The 26,049-nt window shown below is 36.3% G+C and overlaps 1 protein-coding gene across 1 annotated transcript; it reads left to right on the top strand.

Annotated features, from left to right (window-relative positions):
• The first annotated feature begins 9,539 nt into the window (after positions 1-9,539).
• Positions 9,540-25,508, top strand: eva1b (eva-1 homolog B (C. elegans)). Its single transcript, XM_015374482.1, has 4 exons — positions 9,540-9,798; positions 21,591-21,738; positions 24,292-24,383; positions 24,474-25,508. Exons 3-4 carry the CDS (start codon positions 24,317-24,319, stop codon positions 24,896-24,898), a joined length of 492 nt encoding a protein of 163 aa, XP_015229968.1. The 5' UTR covers positions 9,540-9,798; positions 21,591-21,738; positions 24,292-24,316; the 3' UTR covers positions 24,899-25,508.
• The last annotated feature ends 541 nt before the right edge of the window (positions 25,509-26,049 follow it).

Here is a 26,049-nt window from a genome sequence, read left to right as displayed (position 1 = left end):
TGTGCGAGATTCAAAGCACAGTCAGTTTTTATCAGTTTTCTGTTAAGCAACTTCTAATTTTTGCTGTTCTATATTTATGTTCAAACAAATGACTGATAACCGAACTGGCTCCAACTCGCTTGAGTATCTGTGCTGTTAAGATACCATAATTACTACCCTTTCTGTTTTTAGTGTTGGCCTCAAACTAAAAAAACTGTAAGTGTTAGTGACTTTGGCCATGACTGATTATATTTGCTGCTGCTCTGGATAAGCACCTCTGATCTCTGCTATGTTTTGGGAACAGTTTTCCTCATTCAGTTCCTCAACACAGTGATATCCAATAGTTTCTAAAAAAAAACAAACAAACTCATAATGTATTATAGGGATGTTTGACAAAGATATCTTTGTAACCTTGTCACTCTGTTATTTCCTTAAGTCAATGCATAGAAGATTCTTCTGAAAATCATGATCAGACTGGGTGTAATGTTTTACTTTCCCTCTGAAAATAGAAACCTGTGTTTCAGTGGCTAAGCCCCACCAATCAAGATTTTTTTTTTTTACTCCTAAAGAAGCCGCAAAAACAGTGCAGTATTGTTCTTGTTTATTTTGGGTGTATATACTTAGCATTTTTTACAGTTTCCTGCAGCAGAAGAAAGCCATCATTATTTCTCTTGTACAAACAGGTTGGGAGTTTAAGTGACTACAAACATTCTGCTCTGACAGGAGGAGGTCGAAAATGGAAATAATTATTTAGGTTTTGCTACAGCTGAACTTTCCTTCCTTAAATGCATTCAATTTTCTCATTGGTTCTGTGTTTTTACAGTGTGTTAATGGGAACAGCTGTTAATTAACCTACAGTTTGGTCTAATCTGAATGTCTAAAGGAATTTGCGGCTGCACTTTGCTTCGACATCCTGTATATACAAACTTTAGGATTGCTATTATGGACCATCACATGGTTTCTAGCTTTTGGACACAAACCAAAAGCTATTTTTAAATTTGCTAAGGAAGAAGGATTTCCAGAGCTGCTATTTCAGCTGTGCTCTATATGTATTGCAATCCTGGCAGATGTGAACATCCTTGCTAGAAGGAGCACCAAGTAAAGAAATTTGCCGGACATTTATATACTGTTGCAGTGTTTTACCATTTCACTTACAGGATCTAAAAAAAAAAATTTAATTTAACAATTAAAATTGCGAAATAAATACAGTTTTTGTGAAAAAAATAAAAATAAACAAATACTTAAAATTCACCAAAGCACAACTTGTTTTTCACAAAAAATGTGTGCAGCTAGTAATATACCGGTAACAAAAAAAAAAATATATTAATCTCTTAATAGCTTTTATACTGTCTTAAAGCTGTATTCTGGAACAGATAAGCCAATTGCTAGATGTATTCATCTCCATATACTGTATGCGTTCACAGATTCTTCTGTCAGTAAAACCAAATTACTATACTTTTGTCCAAAAAAACAAATCTAACAAATTATTATTGATAATTCTTATTCTTCTGTTAGTTAAAAAACTGGCATCTGAATTTAATAGTTCTTACGATAAGATGAGGTGATGTCCATGAACATTTATCAGAAAACTCAGAGGAGAGGGAGCAAGATAAATGGAAAGGAGGTCAGGGGCTGAACTACGTAACCAGGGAGGTAGAGAATGCTATGTCAAATTGCCAAGGTGTTGAAATGTTTGTTACCTCACCCCAAAACTCCAGCAATCATTCTCCTCCTCCTCCATCTACTCAGTCTCTGTCAGCCTCACCTCCCTGAGTGACAGAAAGCAGAGAAGGGCAGGGGTGAGGGCAGACACCAGGGGCCTTCTACTAACACTGGTGTCACTGTCATTTGCTTGGATGGATTGCCTCGGTACAACAGCATATGGTTTCCTGTCTTAGACCCCCTGCTGGAAACTAACCAGACCTTTCAGTCAATCTTCATTTAATTCAACTGGAAACGAGGTGTTTTAAGTTTTTTAGAGTTTTATATAAAGCCTTAAAGTTAATAACATCACAAGCAGAGGGAGGGTTTCACATATACTGTCTTCAAATGTGGATCTTATAATTACTATATGGATCGCCGTTTGTAAAGATAAGCCGTCAAAAATTACGAGCAATATTTATGGCTATTTAGCGTGTTTTGAGAGAAAAATAAGGGGTTTATTGTTTTCCATTTAATTTTTTTCACTATGTCATTTATTCATTTATAAGAATATAACTTTGTTAAATAAATATTTAGTTTGAAGCTAAATATTTAGTTTGCTAATTAGTATGCAAATTAAATATTTCGTTTTTAAATAAATATTTAGCTCCAAATTAAATATTTAGTTTGTTAAATAAATATTTAGCTGCAAACTAAATATTTAGTTTTCAGATTAAATATTTTGTTTGTTAAATAAATATTTAGCTCCGAACTAAAAATTTAGTTTAAAAATATACATATTTAGCTCCAAATTAAATATTTAATTAGCAAACTTAATATTTAGCTAGCACCGAGCTAACTAAATATTAAGCCAATATGTAAATTAACTTGCCAAAAAGCGGAAGTAAACAACCAAAGTAAAAGTCTGGGAATCTCTTTACAACACCTTCGGCTCATGACTGATTTCTATTTAGTCACTTTGTTGTCGGCTAATTTCCCAAACCACCGTCTAAGAACTAACCCTTAACTATCGAGTGTCACTCCCAATGAAGTCTCGCTACCTTCCACTCGCAGCAGTGGAAGGCGCCTTGATTGAAGGCGTGGCGGGGTATACTATATATGTATATAGTATAGTATTGGCGTGTATACTATTTGTATACAAAATGACTATAAAAGTTGTCTAAGTCTAAGAAATGTACAATACACGCCATTTTTTTTCTTTTCGGCATCTTCTTCATTGAAAGGTTAGCTTTGAGCTAATGACTGGACAGATTGATTCAAAAGGGGGTTTTTATATATTATTTATATCATCCATTTAAAATAATGAACAATTGGTTCTGCAGCCAAATGCAACCCTGAAGAGGACATGAGCAGCGGAAAATCAATCGATGGATTAAAACAAGTGATAATATTTTATGTTTTGTCTGAAAAGCCAAAATCTGCGAAACAGATGCAATCAACAAAAGAGCCACACCTGGCTCTCAAGCTGTAGGTTCCTGACCCCTGGGCTAGTACATGTTTTTCATCAATGACATTGCCTAATCACTTTTGCAAATAACTTTAAAAATTTGGTATTAAATATTCTTTTTTGACCAGCTATTAAATTCATTTCTGTTCATAGACTTACACTTAGACGTAAACTTTCATTTCGTTTTGTTCAGCTTCCAGAAGATTTCTATTCCTTAAAGTGCAGCAGTGATCAAATGTAAACAGTGTGGGAGAAAAAAAAAATTGGTGCAGAAATGCATTGATATGGAAGTTCAATATGGTGCAAATATGCAGAATTTTGGTTTGGTGTTATCAGTGTGATGCGGAGTCAGTGACATGATTGAGAGTTTTCGTAACAGTTCAGTTCATAGGTACTATCTTCCACACCTACAAGGTCTGATGTCGCATCAGGATGTTTTAAAATTGTTGAAATGCCTAAGAAAGCATACGCATCGTTTTTCTAGCTTAGAATGAGTAACGGCGCCCATGTAAATTCCTGGAACTACTTTTTCTCTAGTACTTTAGTGTCCTTTCCTCATAGCAGCAGGTTTGTGGTGGTAGGGTTGCATATCAGATACAGGCGCCAAACGTTTCACTCAAATTTAATGCCCAAAAACCTGAATTATCCTTTTGACCCTGTGACTCAATCTCTGTGAAGCAGAAGAAAATAAATAGATGGGTTGTGTTTGTTCATGTGGCGAGACCATCTTTTGGCAGCAGAGATGCTATACCAAACACAGCAAAGTGAATCTAGTTAAACTTCTACATTACTTAAATATCATGTCTTCTCATGGGCTCTTCATAAAGCATAGATATTTTATTATGTGCATTTAGTTTTTAAGCAAAGTTAGAAATGCAGTGAATTCCAGCAGTATAACCTCATCTCATATTCATGCATGTTTCTACAGATTCATTCCCGATCAGTTTCCCATCCAACAGAGATGAGTGATCCCTCTAACTATTTGTCCTTTTTGAACTGAGTCTAAATGCTGGAAGTGGAGTGATTCAACTTCTTACTCAAGCCAGAGAAAATACTTATGCTGGCCTCTTATCTGTCTCACAACTACTGTTTAAACATTCTTTGGGTTGATGTAAGAGAGATCGCAGTCCATCACATTTTTTTTACTGCATCTTATTTGAAGCTAGTTTAAAAAAAATATTTTAAAAGTTGCAAGAATTGTGGTCTAGCCTCTTAGATTAGTCAGCAAGACTATACTTATTTTTTTGGCTTATTGTGATTGTATTGATATATAAGGACCAGTTTGCATTTTGACATAATGAAAGAAATAATTAGATATTATTTGAAATAGAAACAATGTGAAAAAATATAGTATTTATATCTACTCATCCCCCTTTAATCAACAGTTAAGGAACCATCTTTCATTGAAATACCAGGTACAAATTCTTTGGAGAACACTCATAAATAGGGTTACACTTCTGGAAACTGACATTTCTTTTAAGCCTATATTGCTAAAAAGCTAAGGCTTTGTCAGGTTTGATGTAGTACATCTATGAATGTTGATTTTAAGTCTATATATACACTTTAATGAACACTTCTTTTTGACTTTTTCCATTTAAGTCTAGTTTGACATAATGTGTAAACGCCATAAATTACATGTTAGTTTAAGCAGATAGCCATGTTTTTGTAAATTTGGCAATTTTGTCACAGTCATTCTACTTTCAAAGGATGGATTGAGCAGTCCTCTACTTTTACTCTGTGAAATATTTAGTATCAGATATCATTTTGTAAACTAAAATTAGGCTTTTATAAACCACAAATCTACTGTGTTTCAGTTTGCAATGATTCATAAATTTGAGGGAATTTAATACATAAACACATATTTATTGTAGTTGTATGGTCAAAGGGGCACTATATAAAAAAAATTCTATGATATCTTCCAATTCCCAGAACATCTCATGCAAAAGAAAGGCAGGGATGGAGATGAATGGTATTATATTTGGAAAGTGAAAGCATAAAATCACAAACTCTCCATTATTTCACAAAAGACTAATAAAATTGCACATGTAATTAAAAGCCTGTGTTTAAGGATCTCTTCCCCTTAGAAAAAACAAGGCTGAGCATTTTTATTTCTTTTTTTGGTCACTATGACCTCATTTGCTTTATCTCAAATGATCTGAAAATATATCAAACTTGTCAACCACTTGAGATAAGCCAGTTGCTTGCTTAAATGTTTCTAAACATTTTTTGCTCTCAGGGAGGATGTTATTGAACAATTTACCATCAAGCTGCTTAAAATTAAATATATATGTATGTTTATGTTTCTGTAAATTCTTACAGTTCTGCATATGCCCTTTTATTTATGCTTGGTGTGGAATATCGCAGCAGTGAGGAGATCAGAGTTATGAGCTGAGCTCAGGAGCCCCTCGCTCTGAGATCCCATCTGCCCCATAAAAGCTGCTTCTCTTGGCAGATGCCTCCAGTGCACATTTTATGGGGAGGGGGGGCACAGAGGCCAAACACAAAAATGTGTCTTGGTCCCACGGAAAGAAGGTGTGTGGAGAACCTCAGAGCAAAGAACTAGATTACATCCATCTACAAGAGATTTAGTGAGCACTTTAGGAATGCCAAAGAGTTTGTAAACTGAGCTTGATGATAAGCTGCATTAACACCTGTGTTAACACCTCAGTTTTCTTCCACACCAGATTTGCACAAATGGATAAAAATTTTCAGTGGACAGATGAGTCATTTGCAGGTGAAGCTTCAGTTATTATCACCCTCATTTCAGCTCTGGGAAAAGAAGATATTTTAGATAAAATCCCCATTCTTTTACTCAACATTTGAATTTTGGCTATTTTGCAGACTTTTTTTCCTGAACAACATGCCGGTAGATGCCTCTTATCTCTGTTATCTCTGTTTTGTTTATTAGCAGGCCAAACCTTACCTGGTATTGGGTGTGATTTTACTCTTTATTCAAACAGCCTTTTTACAATTTACCCCACCAATAAAAGCATTCCAAGGCAACCTTTAGGAAACTAGGCGAGGCTCACATGGAACACAAACTCCAAACACTAATCCAGGTGAAAGACTGTAATTTGTATTATTATGGAACTTGTTTGGTCCATAATGCTCCACTTCACCTCAGTAGGGAGCCTTTAGGACGAGTGGCATCTTGTTTAGATCTTCCCACCTGCCTTAGATTTACACACCTCACTTCTTGTTTCACCCTTTCTCATCTGCAAATGGATCCTCCCAAGTCTGCCTGAACGTATCTCAGCCTGTAGCCGCCTCTGCAACCAACTATCGTGTATTTACACTGAATGGCAGGCTTTGGTTTGTCATCACATAATCCAGGAAAACGTGTGTCTTGAAAGTCCTTGGTGCCCTGTAATTAGACTTTTTTCTTTTTTGCGCCTGATTTTCACTCCTTCCCCTCTCATTTGTGTTCCCTTTTTTCCACCCTCCTCAATGTTTTAACCATTTGCTTAATTTTACATATTCCTCAAAACAAGAGGATGGTACAGATCAGCCCTAGGGATATGCAGATCTCTGCCAGCCATTAGGAGATGCAGACAGGAATGTGATCACTAATGTAACAGAAGGAAAGATTATATCCCTGACATGACGGAGACTGAAAACTCCCTTCCAACAACTCCTCTTTAATTAATATACCAGAATCAGTCAGGTGAACCAAATAGCTCAGTTTCTTTCAAAGCTATTGACATATCAAGAACTAGCATTTTTTTTATTTTGTTTTTTATTATTTAAGTAATGCACCAGCACAGATAAGTTCATAAAATGTGAGGTAGAAAAAAGTGTAACTTATGTTTGATATGATACCTCAGAATAAAATCCAAGGAAGACAGCAGACTACAAATGACTTTATCAATAATAAAGAAAATATGAATAAATCAAACTCAATATTTATTATTGAAAGCAAATGAAGTGAGCATCAGTGCTTACATCCAACATGATCTAAAGGCAGAACTGCTGAATGCACTAATAAATCTGAGACTGCATGCACATGTCAGTCGATACAGATACACCAAAAAGACACAAATATAATATATGTTCTCTACTGTGACTTGAGCTACTTTCCAAAAAAATGGGGGAAAAATGTCACTCTCTCAATGAACAAAGTTGAAAGACGTATCCTGCTGGGTGGATCTACAAAGAATCTTGTCCTATTGTGCATTAATAATAAGACCTTGTCTTAAGGTCTTATTATTAATGCACACAAGACTTTAAGATATTTGCACAAAGCACTAACATAATTTATTTTTTAAATTTTTTTTGTAAATAAAACCTAGATAACATGTGTTTACGATTTGTAATGTGACAAAATTTTATAAGTTCAAAGAGGTAAGAAAGAAGGAGTCAGAGAAAGCTTGATTTGGACTGATGAGTCTGAAAGTTAAATCAGTGTTAATTCAATGTGATTTTATTTCAATAGATGGCATCCAGGGTTCTTCACTGCCTGGTTGATTAGGTCAGTAACCAACATAGGTATAACATGTGGGATCTAAATATGCTTTTACATCACAACGGGGTGAAACATCGATAAAAGCTTTACTCCTGAAAGTGGAGCTTTTACGAGTAAAGCTCTTATCGATGTTTCGTAAATGTCTTGAATACACCACTCTCAGCTTCTCTTCTCCTTTTTTTTTTAAAAAAAACAACAGAAAAAAGCATTAATGCAGAAAGTCATTGTGCCCCTCCCAGCTTATTGGCTTTGCTAAAATTGGTCAAGACAAAGGACAACGGCCAAAGATATTTACAGTTTTGCCCACTGTTACTAAAATCAGCTGCACGGTGCCTGCTGTAAATTTAGATATATATTACATATGTAATGCATTTTACAGGCAAGGTCAAATTGTGTTTGGTCAGTCAGTGATCAAATCTATTGTGAAGACTGATATTTTTCTCTTATGTAGCTAGAAACTGTTTGCAATTAGGACGTCAACTCCTGCAGCAGAGCAGCTGACATATTACAGTGATTACATGTTTATCCTGTTCCCAGAGAGGCTGCTTTCACCAAAAAGCTTCTCAGACTTCTCATTAAAGCCTGCTTTCATAGTAAAGGGAGGTAGTGTGAGCCATGCAATCTTTAGCAAATGTTGATCATGTTTCTGGTTTCTAACTGAAAACATAAATTATAGGCTATACTGTCAGCACCATGGATCATAAAGTTCAATATTAAATCAAATGTACTATTTGAAGTGTGTGTAATTATTTACAATGGCTTTGTGAAGCGTATAAAATAGATTTAAGTGTTGAATAGGCGGAATGCTCTCAGACAATCCGAGCCACCCTTTTAACAAATCTTTACATTTCTTTGTTGTTGTTCATCACCTTTACCCAACATTATCCAGTCAAATTTGCTAAGAACCCAAGAGGTGTAGTCTAATGACCACATTCATCCAAGAGAAACCAAAACATGTAAACATGTTTCAACATTTTCTTAGTGTTGGGGTTTACTCTTGGCTCCTCCTCATAGCTTTAGATATATTTATAACCATTTTAGAAAATGTGTAAAGAATTTCTTTGTATTTCTGTGATTTTGAAGTTATTTGAATTCAAATCATTGGACATGTCTCTTTATAAAGTATAAATATTAAAACTCAAACACATTCAACTTCAATATTTCATAGTTGTATGTATTTAAAACAACTGTAAAAAGAAATAAGAGAATCAGATGGTTCCATGATGGACTCATATTCAGATAAAGGCATTTAATGAGTCAGCCTTTAATCAGCTGATGAACACTTCGAGGATTAAATTACTAATGTCCAAGCAGAATCTAGAACAAACAAATTTGTGCATTTATCTTAAGTAGAATTGATTACTGCAATAATGTTGCCTATGCCATACCTACGCCATAAAAGTCCATCAGAAAGCTGCAGGTAGTCAGTTTCACGCTTGTTGCACAGTTTTACTCCTTCTGAGGCTCTCTCTAAAAGAATTTTAAGAATGGATTTGGATCCTGCCTTTTTCTTTTTTAAAGCTATAAAAGACCCAATTCTGTTTATAACATGACATTTTATGGGTTTTCATCATTAGCATGTCTGTTTTTTTTTAAACCATCCGAGAGAAAAGAGAAATTTAATTCTATTAATTATTAAGTACATGTATACAAATAACAGAGCCCAAGACCCAAGTTCTCTTTTAGCAAAATATAACATAAGAAGAGCACAACACTACTTTGTTTGTGTTTTTTCTCCCATCCTAATAACCTTGGACTCAGCATGGGGAGACTTGGCCTATTTGCCTAAGGGTTGCCTTTTTTCCTTAGAAACAAAGGGAAAGCCCCCCAAACACCCACACTGACACGCCAGCACACAAACACACACTAACACACTCTTATCCCTCCCTTCTTCCTAGAGTTTGCCCTTTTTAGGCTGTTCCTCTTTTTTTTTCCATCTGAAGGAGGGATAGTATGACAGCTTTTCCTGCTCCTTGTGCACCCAAGCCGGGAGAGGGAAAAACTCTGTTACTCACTCAGTCTCCAAGTTTGAGAGGAAGTTACCACCTCTTCCCCAGACTCTGAGCACACACTCCAGGCGGAGACACACACATTCACACACAAGTTGTTCAGGACAGCAGCAAGCGTGAAACACCCAGGACTGCTTGTAAATGTGTTAGTGAAGGAAAAGAAGGTTTGCATTTCGTCCGAAGATCCTGGAGAGGACTAAACAACTTCATCTGGGACGTTTTCCTTTCATTACTAAACAGTGAGTTTGACAGTTTCTTTCAGAGGGTATGCAGTGCCATAGGAGCCCCTGTAAGACATACAATGTAGTCCTCTGTTTAAGTTTGAGTGTTTGCTTATTCCTAAAACTTTTGCTGTTTTTAGGAGTTGGTGGTGGAAAACTTTCATATTCTGGAGTGATACTAAACTTCTTTCAACATAGGTTATTTTTTTAAGAATTCAGAGAGCTTTGAAAACAAAAGACTCAACTTTTACTTGTAATGCTCATAATAACAAGCATATGTTGTCATAGATTAAACCACTGTTTTTGTCATAACCAGGCATTATCTAAGCTGGATGTCCATCCAAATAGTGCATCATTGTGTGGTCCTCCCACAGATGTGTGTTTTCAGTTTGTAAGAAGTGAACCGGTGCAAACAGAAGACTTGAAGCAGTGCTGTTTCAGGCGGGACAAAGGAGCCTGTTAATGGCTTTCCGGTGCAGCTGCACATTATTTAATGACTGCTTAGTTGCTGTCTTTATAAAAGAAAAATACTCTCCTGTTTTTGTTAATTTTGAGTAAAAAAAACATATTCTTTTAGACAGAGACATGTTTTTCAAAGCAGAAACTGGAAGTATGCACCTCTGCATAAGGTTACATTTCTTATTTAACAAAATGTAATCCTGTACTATTATTTTTGCATGATATCACGTAACTAAAATCTTCCACTTTCTTATAGTCTTTCTTTTCTGGATGTTTGTACTTTGCATGTTGTGTCAAAGGAGACAGCGAAGGAAGGTGATAGGTGGAGGCTGGCTGGTGCCTCTATGGTGTGTCTAATTCAGACAATTTAAATAGTTTTGCAGCAGTTTGGCTGCACCTCCTCTTCTCAATCTGCTAACCCTTTATTGGATGAGTGTGAAAGCCAGGTAATAACAGCTTCAAGCATTGCTGCCTGAGGAGGGTTGACTTCTTTGTGACCTCTTTGGTCTGTTTAAGTTTGCAGACTTTCTTTTCACCTGAATCCCCAGGGTAACGTGTCTTATCTGTCTGAAAACTGGTTGCCAGCTTAATTTATTAGCTTATAGTCCAGGGCTTGAATTGAGTTGCTCGTCCCTTATAGTCTCTGCCTGTTCTAAAAATAGCTACAAGTTTAAATCAGGGGGAACTAAGTGAAAAGAACATCACAGATAGACAGCACTCTGCAAAGACAAAGGATAAACACAACTTCCTGTAAGATAAGGGTTGAAAAGTGCATTTAGGATGTTTGTAGTTATCACTTGATTAGAGCTAAAAGCAAGAGTATTCAATGTTTTGTTCATGCATACCAATTTTTTTAAACAATTCTACTTTTAAAAGCTAAAAATGTGAAATTACAGATGATCTATGTTACAGCTTTTTGATATGACAAACTATTCTGCGCTCAGGCCCCTACCTTTTGTGTAAATGGAGTTAAACCATAACCTTTTGTTATGACAAAATGCATAAGTAAATATTTTCCAGTGAGCAGGCAAAATGCTGTAAAATTGGCTAAATGGAGCGGAAAGTCACACCAGATCAGATGAGCATCAGCAGATCTCTTAGTCCTCCGGCTATTGTGAACACTCGGCATCCAAATGGTTCTTAAAGAATATATTTCTTGCTTCTGTTTTGTTGACTGTTTATATTTGGTTGCTAGTAGTTTTATCCAACAGGAAGTCAGAAAATACAGAAAAGTGTTTGGTGAAGCATATTTGCAATTACTAAACTTTTTTTTATTTTTTTTTTACATCCAATATGTTTCTCCAAAAATTTTGCAACATATGTTATCAGGATTTTTTGGTGAAAATAGGCATGTCTTGCACCCAGTGGGCCATGGGGGGGCTGAGCCTTCGTTTGCCCAATACCCCACCAAGCAAAAACGCAACTATTAGAAACATCAGGAACTTCCACTGGTGTAACCCCATGAAACTATGAGCAAGAAATTAGAGTTGTCTGGAGCTTTTATTTAGAAACAGCCTTTGGTTGGCCAAATCCATGAATATTTGTAGAAGCCTAATGAAAACACCTATTAAGGTTTAACAAAATGTTTGACAAGTTTGACCACAACAGTTTACTTCAGTGATCTTGTGGCTTTTCCAGACTCCCTCTTGATTTTATAGAGAATATGGATGAAAAGCAATTATAGTAGGCCTTTGAACCTCAAAGACTCATTAATAAAGATACTAAAGGAAACATGAGAAAAGCTGATCAGCCATTGTAAGATGGATTCAATTACTCTAAAAGCCAATAGAGATTTCTTTGTATTGATTATTGAGAGGGGTATAAATACTTTTTAATATGATTTTCTTAGAGAAAAATGTCACTTAAAATGTTATGCAGCTTCTGTGTTTCTGACCAAGGGCGGCTGTGGCTACAATGGGCTTGTCACCATTGTGTAAATGTATGGCTAAATGACTGAATGTAGAGTAAAGTGCCTTAGGGTTTTCAGTGCTATAAAATACAAGCCATTTATCATGTAAATATGTAGGAGTAAAATACACTGTAAAAGTCTAAAACCTTCGATTAGCTATAATGCTTTTACAGTGTTAAAATTTGAGATCTTTAATTGAGATTGAAAAGGTTGGTAGAGTGGTTTCCCATTGGGCTCAATTACGTATTTTTTTTACTAAGATGAAACAAATAAAATCTGAATTATATTCCCCCAACCTTATGAGAACTTTAAAACATTGTTATAAACTGACCATAATAACGGATCATTAGTGCAGTGTTATCCTGCCTGCTAACGGTTGTTAGCAGAGGTCAGTTAAAGACACTGACCCTAAGGTCTCTAACCATGCCAATAGCCTTAACTATTCTTATATACTTTATTTATATAAGAGTTTTAAAAAAAAGAAGAAGATTGGTCCCCTTCAGGAAAATGCATATTAATCTGGAGACACACTAGACAACATATATGGGTAGAATAACCTGATTTCTTTAGGCCAAGTCAAACACAGGGCAAACATGTGTTTTGAATGACAGCAATTCTGTGGGTACATTGATTCAACAGAGGATCTGATTACTTTTTGCTCTGTATAGTTACTCAGATTAGTAATGAAGTCTTCATAGCTCCATTTATTGAGCTTAAAATGTATGAAGATGCAACATGAAGAGATGATGGTGAAGATACTATCCTATGAAAATATTTCTAAGTAGTATTGCTAAGTGCAAGAGCACATGCAGGTTTCCTTCAAGTATTGACAGACTAGGAAATACTAAACACAAATTAATAATTGTGTAAATGCTTATCTGCTCCAGTGTGGCTTTAAACTGCCATGAGCATAATGTGCTTTACAGCATGGAAGCAAAACATTGTGTATATATCCTCTGGATATACAAAGTGAAGTATTCAGACTCTGACATCTGGAACACATCTGGATGATATTATCCACTTGCCCTAACCCCCAAGCTTAGACCCCGTCTCTTTTACCCTCACGTTACCTGCGTCAGCCGATGAAACACGTTTTTCACAGGGCAAGAACACGGCACGATCTTATTCAGTGCTTTATTTTGATTTTAGGCACAATATGTTGATTTCGATCTGATTTGGTGGATTTCGTGTTAACTCCTAAAAATGTTTGTGTCCTTGATAGAAAAGTTGTTGTTTATTTATTCATGGTCTGAGTCAAATAATGTAAAAAGCACATGGAACTGCACATTAAAAAAGAAGGAACTGTTTCTGTGGATTTAGTCCCTCATAAAGAAACCCTCAAAGATTATATCAAAACTTCTCCCCAATTCAAAAATTAAATAAAGGTCAGGTGGCTTTTAGCATTTTCTAGCACTGTAACAATTTAAGTGAGCAGCAGGCCACAGATAATATTGATTTTGAATATAATTTTGGTTAGAAATAAATGATTTTTTATTCAGTTTTGCCTGTAACCAGGACCAACTAAAACATCATCCAAATGTAGCAAGCTTACTGCAGTAGTGCAATATACAGTATTCATTAGTTGCTGTAAAAATAATTAAAAAAACTGTTAAAAAAAACAAACATTTAAATCTCTGACAAAATTCTTGAGTTAAAATCTAACCTCCTGGTGTTCTTTTCCACTATTGCGTTGACAATCTGCACACTAATACTTAGCCAGGCAGTGGGAAGAAAACTACTCTGTAATTATTCCAACTAATACCAGCTCAGAAAATCCTACACTCAACCATAAGTGTGAGGTTTTTTTTGTCAGGTGACTTATTCTAAAAGCTCAGTATTTTTTTTAAAATAATAGATTCATAGCTCTCTGTTAATCAAATGTGATATATTTTTATTTATATTTATACATAACATTTGCAATGGAAATAACTCATGAAAATAAATAAAACATGTTTTAACAATTGGTTAAGCACAGGACAATAAGACAGGTGAGTAAGAACAGAGATGACTTGCCATCTGATGAATTATGTTCAACTAAGCAACACAATGTTTTTAACTACTACTTACTACATTATCCTGCAGTAAGGATGAACTAAAACACAAACGCAAACATGGTCGCCATCTTTCAACAACAACAAGAAAAGATGTTTGATCAAATCCTATCATCAGCACCTGCTTTTTATAAAACTAAACAGACTAAATGGTTTTTATTCTGAATGTCATTGATCAAAGTTTGGAACATTAAATAAATTTACTTTACTGAGATACTTAAATGTTAAGAAATAACTTAGACTGCACAATACTTCTATTTATATTTTTACCAGTAAAGTCTTTAGTGCAAAGAAATGTGTAATTCTAAAGTAGAAAGAATCTTATTTTGTGCATTTCTATTTAGCACATGTTAACACTAGACACTATATAATGCAATTACTGTGGGGTGACCAGATCTAAAAAAAAATAAATAAATGTGGGACAACCAGGAGGCTTAATAGGGAATTTCGGGATGGCTGTGTATTACTTATTTCACTCACTTTTACAGTTTAGCTTTACATCGTGCTTCCCTTGTATCAAACTTTAAAATAATCTCAGCAAATTTCACAAAAGCTCTGTGAGAAACATCTATCTCTGACCTAACCAGTTACAGTATATAGGCTTGTTTTGTTTTATTTAACAACAGTTTTATATAGTTTCCTATTTTCTTTTAAAATCCTTTACCTGTTCTGTTTCAAGAGCATTATTGTGCATAGCTCCTCTTTTCCCAGCTTTTATTGTCATTACACTGCCACAAGTACAGAGCAACAAAATGTACTCTCTGATACAGCAGGCAGAAGTGAAATATGCTGATCAGGACATCTGGTCATCCTAAGTTAAAGCTGTAAATGTTTTAGGGTGTCGCTCACTAGCTTTTTGAAATATAAAAGATTCCAAAAGACCATTTCTGTTTCCAAATTAGATCAAAGTCAATGGATGGAAAGCATCCATGAAAATCACTTGTAAAAGTTTGCCATATTTATGCCTGTCGACATATCTTTCCACCCGATCTCTGGATGTCTGCAGCTCCATCACAGTTACCACTGGGTTCTTGCATGCTTTATTGCTTAAATGACAGTTCAGATAGATGGACACAACTAAGCCATCATTAAACAAAACAACATGCAATGATATTTCAATGCTTTTACAAGGCACTGAACATGAGGTTCATGCAGCCCTTATTCTTGCTTTTCTGAAGAATGGAATTGAAGAATGGAAGGGTTACTCTGGGTCAAGCTCTGCATTTCCACTTAGTTCTAGCTTTTTTCTAATGAAAACTTCCTACATGTTCTCTTCCCAAATGCAACAGTTCCTCTCTGACAATGCCAGATACCCTTACTGAACCTGGCAAAAGGAAAACACAATTAATATTAATCACATTTTGAGACAGAGGAAGTTGGAAGAGCATCCTTGAATTCCTCTAGAGATCCCTTTTGATAGGATGCCTGGACCTAAAAAAGAAAATAAAATCCCTCTTTGGTTTACAAAGGATAATACTTTTCACCCTGATGATCAATGTTTTCACAGACACTGCAAACAGCACTTGGTCTGGGCTATGTTTTAGTTTCCAAAGTGAAAAGCAATACCTGTACCTTTGCTCTCATGGAGAGAAATGAAGTTCCATCATCTCTGCAGAACTTGGAATTCATTCTCTGGCTTGATTAAATATGTAAGATAATTGCCTTAAAAATTCTTCCAGCAGATATTTTGCTGATTAGGTTTCATATTATTTGGCAGTTTTCAGACTCCTGTTGACATTTTTTCAGCTGGTTCAGGAATTTCTGTATGAGTAACAGAATACAGTAAGTAGTGCTTTTACACAGCTCTGATTAAGTATAATTACTTGAGTAGAATTTACTTCAGAACATTTCAGAATGTCATTGCAAAATTAAAAAGAGCAAACAAATGCCCCAAATTATTGCTTTTGATGCCATGCACCATTAACTCAAGGCCGTTTGCTCAGTAGCAGCCAGAAAATCCGAGCAAGACTTAAGACATTTGCCGCTATAAATCCTGAACTACTGCAATCTCCCTCACTAAAGAGCATCTGAGTGTAGAATCATAACTTTAAAATATGATTAAATAAAAATGTAACTATTTTCATTGTGTGTAGTTATAGTTGAGGCTAACCACAGTGGAGGAAGCTTCAAAGATATTTGAGATATAAATATCTCCTTCTTTCCCTTCTGTGGTAAAGCAAGTGCCATTACAATGGGGAAAAGGCCCAGCTAGGCTCCCTTGTGTAATCAAAACTTTTTTTAATCTTCTGTGTACAAATCAAATGTGGCTTTACTCCCTTCGTAAATTTCCCTCAAGAGTTATGACTTTGATTTCTTCATCTTGGATTATGTTTGGACAGTTTATGAAATGAGTATCAGGGATGAAAGCTTGTTTTTTATGTCAAGCTTTTTATACAGATGTGTTTCTCAGTTAGGACCAGTAATCCAATCATAATAAGTCAGAAACAAATATTTTACATGGTGATTTAAGGCAAAAAAACAGACTTACAGTCTTTGGCAACTTTAGTTGCAAAAATAGATTACTTTTGACACTGCTGAGGTTCAGAACCAGCATCAGAAAGGGCAAAAGGGTAATAGAAGTGACCCTTAATGTGCCATGTTTGCTGGTGTTACAGAGTACAGGTGTGAAGAATATTTTCTTGATACAATTTGACCCAGTTTTAGGGAGAACAACATGGCTTTCATCATGGCCGTGGAACAGTGGACAAGATATTTGCCCAGCAGGATTGTTGAAAGGGTCAAAAGAGCTTGGTTGGATCATCCATATTATATGTCTAATTGTGGATCTAGAGAATGCCTAATTACTGCCTCTCTTGAGGAATGTTATGGCTAATGCTGCTGGAGTGTGGGTAACATCAACAGTAAAGGCTATCAGGTAGCTGTATACTCATTGCAAGGGCTATGTCTGCATCCTCAGCACAATGCTTATGTAGGTTAGATTCCGCCAAGCCTGAGCCTGTTGGTGGTGTCCATGAACATGGTCCTAAGATGTGGAGAGTAGGACTTCTGGTTTGGAAAACCTCAAGGTCTCCTATTCACTTTTTGCAGTTGATGTATGGTTTTTGACACCATAACCTTTAGCGAGTGGGGAGTGTTGGCCTAGTGGTTAGAGCAGTTCTCTTGTGCTCTGAGAAGGTTGCAAGTACTGGGTTCAATCCCCACAGCCTCCGTCCTGGATTCCACGGCAAAACACTTAACCTCACACAATCTCACTTATTAACACACAATGGCAGCCCACTTCTCCCCAAGAGGATGGGTCAAATGCATAGAGTGAATTTCCTTATTGTGGGACAATAAAGGGATTGTCCTGCAGAGGATAACAATCAAGCTTTAGGATTAGGGTCTCTGCCTCAAGTGGAGTGTTTCAGGTATCCTGGGGACTTATTTACAAACTACGGTAAACCTGGGATATATATTCCAACTTCTTCTGCACTAATGTAAGAGCTGCTCTGGTCTGTTGTGGCAAATACAGAGCTGATCCTAAAAGCACAGAGCTGGGTCTGTTCTGTAACAGAGGACACAAGAGGAGACATTATTTTAAAATTCACTAATAACATGTTTTTCCGTACACACTTAACCAGTCTATGCTGTTTTTGATTGGGCAACATTTTCTCCCAGTCATTTAAACAGGGTATGCACGACTCCCGGTTTAATCACTCAGCTGATAACTATAATATTAACTTGTTTTTGCTACCTGGGAAAATTTGATGTTCTCTACTCACAGCTTCATACATCTCTGAAGAACTGTTTTATAATTTTTGACTGAAGTTTTACCTCCTAAACTTTTGAGTTTTTTTCTGATCTTATTTACTCATTGTAAAATTAAAAGATTTGTCTCTTTTATATCTCATCCTTGAAGGGTTTTCCCAGTTCATTGCATTTATGTTTTCCTACAAAAACCCTTTATTTTTATTTTAACTGTGTGGCGTTGCTACTTTTTCGAATATATGAAATAGCTAAAAAAATCCTATTTTTTATGACTTGATAATTCATCTTATTCTTTGCTCTGAACACAACTTTAGGGTGAATTTTCATTAAAACGCTGTATAGTTATTGAAAAAATTGATGAAAAAAAAAATATAATTTAGGCTGAAATGCTGACCGTGTCATCTCATCTGACAGCTGTATACAGTAGAAAGCCTGGACAGTGACTCCTCCCAGTTTAAAACAATAGCTCCAACGTTGTAGGAAACCTTTGACACAGATGTTGTCCCTGGAAATCGCGAAGGACCTTGGCAAACGGAATAACAACTGTGATTATCTTCAAGTGGATGACAGGAAAAAATATTGTGCTATATTTGGAGCTTGTCTTCAATTCTATTCCTCCATCCAAACCAAAGTAAACAGTATATGCCAGAAATAGACTTTGACATGTTCATGATTTACAACAACATAACATGTTCTGATTAGATACTCTGAACAACTCACTATAGACTTAGTAACATTTGGCAAACAGAAATCTGAAATTTGCTGTTAAAGTTTTATTTTGTTTTCAACTCTAACTTTAACAATATCATTTTCACTTAGTTAATTTTTCCTGAATGTATTAAGAGATTTGTAAGTAGTATGTAGTTTCCATAAAGATCAGGAAGAGGAAACTTCCCTCATGAACTGAGGATGTGAGATCAGGAAAGCAGACGATAATGAAAGCATGTGCTGCTGCACGTTCTGCCAAGTAAATGGAAAATCTCACCCTTCGTATCTATATTTAATTTTACCTATATTTAAAACCAAAATGTACTAAAAGTTGTTAAATTTGAAAACAATCCAAGGTCATCATTTACCCATCTAAGTTTACTTTATTCAAATGTTACATTTTATTGTAAAATATATTCATATTATTGATAACAATAATTAATAATACATTTATTTATTTTATTTAAACAAATATTTTGTGACAGTACCATGTTTTCCGGACTATACACCTACACCTTTTGACTTTTTTTGCCCCAATAAAGCTGTTGAACCAATGAAGAGACTGTGCGCAGCTAATGCAGAACTGAAATAAAGAGCTTACGAAACAACATCTTTTATTACAAGCTCTTACTGCCTTGAGCCAACAAGATAACTGGAGCTAGCATTCTTCCCTACTCTAGCGTTGTTATGTAGAGCTCCCCCTATAGGTTTGGTGGGGAACATTCAGTAGATACCTGAGGCTTATAGCCTGGTGTATATGTACTTTTGCAGGTTCTTTTTTTTTTTTACTTAGTGGGTGCACCTTATAGTTAGGTGAACTCTATAGTCCGGAAAGTAACCTAAAATAAACAGAGCACTATTTTTGGTTACACAGAGTAGTTTATCAGAACAAAAAATTCAGGAAAAACATAATAAAACAAAGTAATTATTACGAGTCCAGTTTATTCAAATTTCAATACTGGGTATGGCTATGGCACAATAAATACTTGGAAAAAACATGTCTAAAAGCTTAGTAATGAAATACTTGCAATGCAGCTTAAAAGGAGAAGTTCTGATAATAATTAATTGGACAAATCAAAGACAGCTTATAAACAGAGCTGGATCATAAAGGCCTCAATGAGCTAAAAGCAGGACAGTAGATCATTGGGTGGTCAAGCTTTGTTTAGTTGAATCATCGTTTGAGCAGAGACTAGAAGGTGTACTAAAGGTGTCCAAATTGCTCCTTACTTTGACTAGAGGTGATTAGATATTCAGTTTATTTACTCGATGAAAAAATTAAAATCATAATTCAGAGTCTTTGTTTTTAATAATGGTGAATCGATTACATATGACCTTATAGGAGGAACAAAATTATCTTTTTTTAAAGTAATATAAAACAAAAGTGCCTAAAATACTTTTTCAAGGTATATTCAAGCTGTTTTCGTGGCAGAAACAAGCGGTCAACTTGTTCCCTCCATCAGGGCCGAGGGGGAGGCCTGGAAATGTTGGCATAATGGCTCCTCTGTCTATAACCCTCCCACTCCCTAAATGCTGTCTCACCGAGACATTGCGGAGAGTCAGCATGATTAAAATCAGCTCAGAAAAAGCAAGAGGGCTCTCTTAAACCAACAGCTGCTGGCAGAGCAGGACTGTTTTCTACACAGGAATATAGGTTAGAAAAAACAAAGCTCTGCACATTTCACTGCCATCTCCACCTGGCATGTTAATTCTTAATATCCAGCAAGGTTTTAATGTTTTTGCTGTTAATGTTCTTGTTAGGAATAATTTCTCTATACTGATCCAAGAAACTACAGAAAAAGCATTTGCAAATACCATGTGTGAATTACTTTATCAAAATAAATTCCATCTATTTACAAAAATATAACACTACATTATAAAAGCATCAAATAGTACACAAATATAAAGTTATTGTGTAGCACTCAGCTCACTCACCTGAGATGTTTTGAGATGTATAAATATAATTTGTTTCGTATGATACTTCTGGCTAAACTCATCCAACCAGCCGCATGCTAATGTTGCTGCTTCATTACAAGCCTTTTTATGCATTTTAACCTATTGTGAGCATATAATGCTTTTTTTTTTACATGGCTTGTAATTAGTTAAGTGCAGTTTCAGTTAACGTGTGCAAAAAAAATAAATAAATAAAATGCAAAAAGAGGTCTTCCTTTCTCAAAATCTTTGCATATTTCTTATGATGGTAAAATGTCACAGAATTACACTTTGATTATTTGGCGAAATCCAGATTAAGGTAGTTAGATCATTTGATCATTCATTAAATGTTCTCTATTGCATATGTTCAGCTATGAAAATATTGCATAGCTGCAAAGGTATTCTGAATTGAAAGCTTTGTGTTTCTTTTACCCTAGAGCTTATTGTAAAACCCCCATGTATGTAAAAATTGGATGTTTTAGAAACCACCCACTTTGTAAGATCTGACTGACTAGTAATTTAAGAGGTAAAACTCTAACGCAGGAACACTTTGAATTACAGACTAAACAATGTCCAAGTAGTGATATCAATGATTTTAAAGAATAACTGGAATTACTGAAGATAGGATTCAGTATATGAATTTAACCAAATTAATCTCTTCTGGCTTCATTGTCTTGCCTGAGGACTAAAATAGAAACTGGCATTTTCCAGTTGTGAAAGACTGCAGCTCTTTCGATCGAATCATGGCCACCTTCAATTCCAGTAGGACAACTTTACAAACTTTAAACTTTAAATTAAACACTTGAACATTTCATGCTGCTGTATGAAACTTGGGTATTTTATTTGACTTTAAAGCCTTTGTTCATATTATATTTTATTGAAGCTGCTCCTACATAGGAACTGCCAAATTTCCCTCTAGTCTTGTTCTGGGCAGCCAGCTCTGCAACGGGCCTATCCCTGTTTGCATTGCAGATGCCTCACTGAGTTTGTTGCTAATGTAGCTTGACGTCTGTGTGTATGTGTGTCTGTGTTTGTTCTCGTCTCAGGGTGGCCAAATGAACTGTTTAGCCTGAAGACCAAAGATCATAGGCCTTGATCCAACAGCAACTAAGCGGCCAGCGGATCGAGAACACTGCAGACTTTCTTTACATTATGAGTCGGGACTGAAGAATTCCTTTAGGATTTCGTTTTGTGGTGAGTTGTATTTCTAACTTGAACTCTAATGTGAGAATAGGTTGGCTTTTGCAGATGAATTTTTTCCGTAGCTTGTAGTTCATTTGTTTCCTAATTTACATATGGTTTACAAATGTGGTTTTGTGTTTAAATTCCTCTCTAATTCAAAAAGAATCAAACGAATAAGGCTGAGTGTGTTATAATTCGTAGGGAGAGAGCTAATGATGGTAGAGATCAAGCAGATCTCAGAGTTTTAAATTAAGAGTCAAAAATAAACACGAACATTTGATCTGTGTAATCTGAGACAAAGTGTACAAAGTGTGCATTTATTGTAGACATTTGGTTTTGCTTAAGGCGACGTTTCTGCAACTCTTTATAACAAGCACCACATTAGTAAAATGTTATCAAGTACTAATGGCAAAACAAAATGTAAGAGAAAAGAAACACAAGCCTTCATTTTTATTTAAAATATATGGTTTAATGCTGTATTCCATTCTCAAATATGAATAATTATTTCCAGTTATTAATACACAGAAAGTTAAAATGGAAATCTCAAAGGTATTCAAAAATTCAAACCCTAAAATCCAATATGTCTGCTGCAGTTTTAAAGGACTCAAAGAATGGAAAACCAAGTTTACATGTCATAGATGAATAACGATAGTTCAGTGGGTAATATGGACGTACAGAGAAGTTTAAACCCCATCAACACCTCCTTTCTCTGCAAATCTCACAATTCTAAACTTACACCATAAAATGGGCGAATTCAAACGAAGCACCAAGTTGACGTAAAGTCTGGAATTTTGCCTTATTTGGTTCTAGCCTGTACTTTTGTCACGCCCCGAAATTGACATACAGACCAGCCCACTGGTTCACGGCACAAAAACATAAGTGGAGGTAGATATAAGACACCAGTTTAGCTGTTTATCCTACAGTTGGGTTTATTTCTACAAGAATTATAAAGCAGGCAGTGTCTCTATTGAAAATGACCGGTCTGAAAAGTGCGAATGTGCAAAAAAGATGGCTAACAGGACAAGCACGTTGGACGGCCTTACGTCAACATATCACCAGAATGACTGACAATTAGGGGGACCACTTGTTTAGATAATCTGCCCAGACCTGTAAATGGCATGTACTTATATAGCGCCTTTATTCAAGTTAGGAGACTTGACCAAAGCGCTTTACACTACATTCATTCACCCATTCATGCACACACTCATGGTGGCAAGCTACATTGTAGCCACAGCTGTCCTGGGGCTCACTGACAGAAGCGAGGCTGCCGTACACTGGCGCCACCAGGCCCTCTGACCACCATCAGTAGACAATGCAGGTGAAGTGTCTTGCCCAAGGACACAACGACAATGAAAGTCGGAGTCGGGGCTTGAACCGTCAATCCTTCGATTTCAGGGCAAACTCCTACATCCAACGCCACTGTCGCCCTCAAGAAGCAACTTCAAGTTCTTTCTTTTTATTTCACAGTTTTCTACCATAATTAAGTTGAATTCAAGGATATCTATGTTCAAAGAACTCATCTAACTTTAGCTGTAACTCAGCTTTAGCTAAACATAACAGTCAATTAGTTTTGCTTCTAAGTATACCATCTGAGAACATTGAGCTTTGAGGACAGAAACACAGGTTAAATGAGGGGGTTTCAGATATTTTCACTGTTTTATTTTAATATTTCCGTTGAAAAAATGTTGTGAGCATTAGTTTTAAGGACAACATTTTGGAGTTTGGTTGTCTTCTAGTAATGCTCAGGCAGCAAAATTAAGGAGCAATTAAGTAAAAAAAAACTATTGATAAATTGGTAAACTATGTAAGAAAAATCCATCAGGAAGTAGTACAGTGTAGAGAAACCCAGCTTCAAAAAAAAAAAAAGGCATTTCTACCAAATATTAATGCTGAATATTGCAAAGCCAAGTCCAACAATTGTTATATTCAAAGCACGCCGAGGACCACAGCAGGAATTATTGGAAATTAGTGTCAAGACTCATGAAAATAAATGTCAAGGACACAACTTCATAACAAAACAAGTCTGATCAGATTGGTTGTGACTACTTGAACGGATAAACTTTATCTTATTCACAGTGTCTTAAATACCTGTTGGACTTTTCTACATTTTACTTTACAAACCAAAATCCCACTGCACTTTATTGGGATTATATGATATAGACCAATGCATTCAAATGTTATAGACTAGCACAAACTAATCTGAACTTCCAATAATCCACTTCAAAGTTATTTGAGCTGATCTATTACATACAATTTCAGGGAGGAAAAAAGTTGTTCAACTAGGCTGTATGAATACTTTTGAAAGGTATTGTATAGCGTCAAAAGGTCTTTTGTCATGTACATTATAATGATCCCACATGAAGCCACAGAGAAGCTTTTGTTGAGGATCTTAAAGCTTCACTACCGCACACCTAAAACGTCAGTGCGTATGCATTTGGACATTTCACAGAATGTGGGGGAGGGTAAATGGGGAATGTTTCCACCACCTTGAGGAGTCCATATGGATTTGGATTTTATCACAGATTCAGAATAAACATGGTAAGGAATATGGTTCTTGTTCTTTAGGTGTTACAAAGTGAAGAAAATCACCATGGATGTCAAGAAAAAAGAAATGGATCTCCTTAGCAACAGCATTGCAGCTTTTGCACATATTAAAGGTAAATCATAGTACAGAAAAAAAGAACAAAAATTCAATATTTAAAATGCTTTATCTTGTTAACCATTTTTTGTTTATGTCTCCCCTGTAGCCAATCCAGAAAGTTTTGGGCTGTACTTTGTCCTCGGAGTATGCTTTGGTCTGGTGTTGACCCTGTGCCTTTTGGTAATCCGCATATCATGTAAGCCAAGGACAAACGTCGCTCATCCCACTCCTGAAAAGAACCCCTTAAAAGACACCAGCATGGAAGATGAAGAAAGTGACGACGATGAGGAGGATGATGGGGAGGATGTAGAGGCATCTGTTGCATTGCCCATCACTGAAATTCCTGTTGGCAATCATACCAGCCAGTCAGACGGCACTTTAAGTGTGAACGTTTTTACTTCAGCTGAGGAGCTGGAACGTGCACAGAGGCTTGAGGAGAGGGAACGGATCATACGGGAGATCTGGAGGAATGGCCAGCCTGATATCCTGGGGACAGGAACAGGGACTATTGGAAGAGTGCACTACTACTAATATACAAAAAGCTTTAAAGAAGCCTAGGAGCAACCTTGGGGCCTGGTGTCCTTCAACCTGAGTGCTTCTGTTAGATATAAAGTGACTTGTGAAACATAAAAAAATTTTATGGTGCCAAATTTCACATCTTTTTCTTAGAGAGAGCCAAACTTTGAGATATTGCACTTCCTCTGTAGCATGCTATATATGTTAATGTCAACTGTCTACATGTACCTGAACCAAGAGATGTCTTAACAGCCTCGTGAAATCTGAGTGGAATGAATGGTAGAGCTGAAGGATTCAAGGAGAAATAAAATTTTAAATATACAGCAGGGAATATAACTTTTGAACATTGCACATTTTTTCTCAGTTAATATATTCCTAGCTGGCTTTTTGATGTAAACTTACCAACAGATGTCTTTAAACGGGATATTCATTTGAATAATTATATTAGCTGTTCTTCCAGCAGCCTCTTCTGTGTGAGTTTTGCCCATTTTGCTGATTAGGCTCCCGTTAATGCTGCGTTCACACCGGGGGCAGCAGGCGCAACAGAAGCAGCGAGTTTACATGCAAAGTCAATGGTTGACGCGCGTCAAGGCGCAGCAAAAGGTCCCGCGGCGCGTTTTGAGCAGCAGGCGCAGCGCTGCTGCTCGAGATGGAAAAATTTTATTTTTGCTGCTCGACGCGCCGCATCAACCAATCAGAGAAGCTGATCTGGGAGCTGGCAGGGAGAGAGACACAGCGCTGATGATACAGATCGCTATGATCACTCCTCTGAAACAGTTTATTAACGCCTAAATTAACTTAAAATGCAGAAATCTGCCGGCAGAATATGTTCGCTTTTATTATCCTGCTGCCTGCAGTTCAGATTATTTAGATGAAAAACACCTACCAGCTGCCGCAGTGAACCGCGAGGAGGCGACCCGGCCAGAGGCTGCTGTTGAAGGGATTCCTACTGTCGGCGCACCGCTGGTGTGTGGGGGTCTGAGCGGCTCCGACAGAAATAATATTAGAAGGCAGGATGGTAATCTGGATGAACTGACTGCAATGATTAAGTTTTCAGGTGGACATTCTCACTTAAAAACATATTAAAACTACTTTATTCCCACTGATCACAGCAAATATAGCTGCAAGGCAAAGAAAGGACAGTGAAGCTCCGCCCAACGCGCGTC

Source organism: Cyprinodon variegatus, unplaced genomic scaffold (genome assembly GCF_000732505.1).
Source record: "Cyprinodon variegatus isolate N-32 unplaced genomic scaffold, C_variegatus-1.0 Scaffold6, whole genome shotgun sequence".
In the NCBI taxonomy this organism is placed as follows: domain Eukaryota; kingdom Metazoa; phylum Chordata; class Actinopteri; order Cyprinodontiformes; family Cyprinodontidae; genus Cyprinodon; species Cyprinodon variegatus.
This window is presented reverse-complemented; position numbering and strand designations above follow the sequence as displayed.

What these genes read in the sequence shown, in the direction of transcription:
- eva1b (XM_015374482.1), top strand. Translation starts at nt 24,317, where the DNA reads ATGGATGTCAAGAAAAAAGAAATGGATCTCCTTAGCAACAGCATTGCA. An exon ending in AGCTTTTGCACATATTAAAG is followed by an intron (nt 24,384 to 24,473) that starts GTAAATCATAGT and finishes TCTCCCCTGTAG; the next exon opens with CCAATCCAGAAAGTTTTGGG.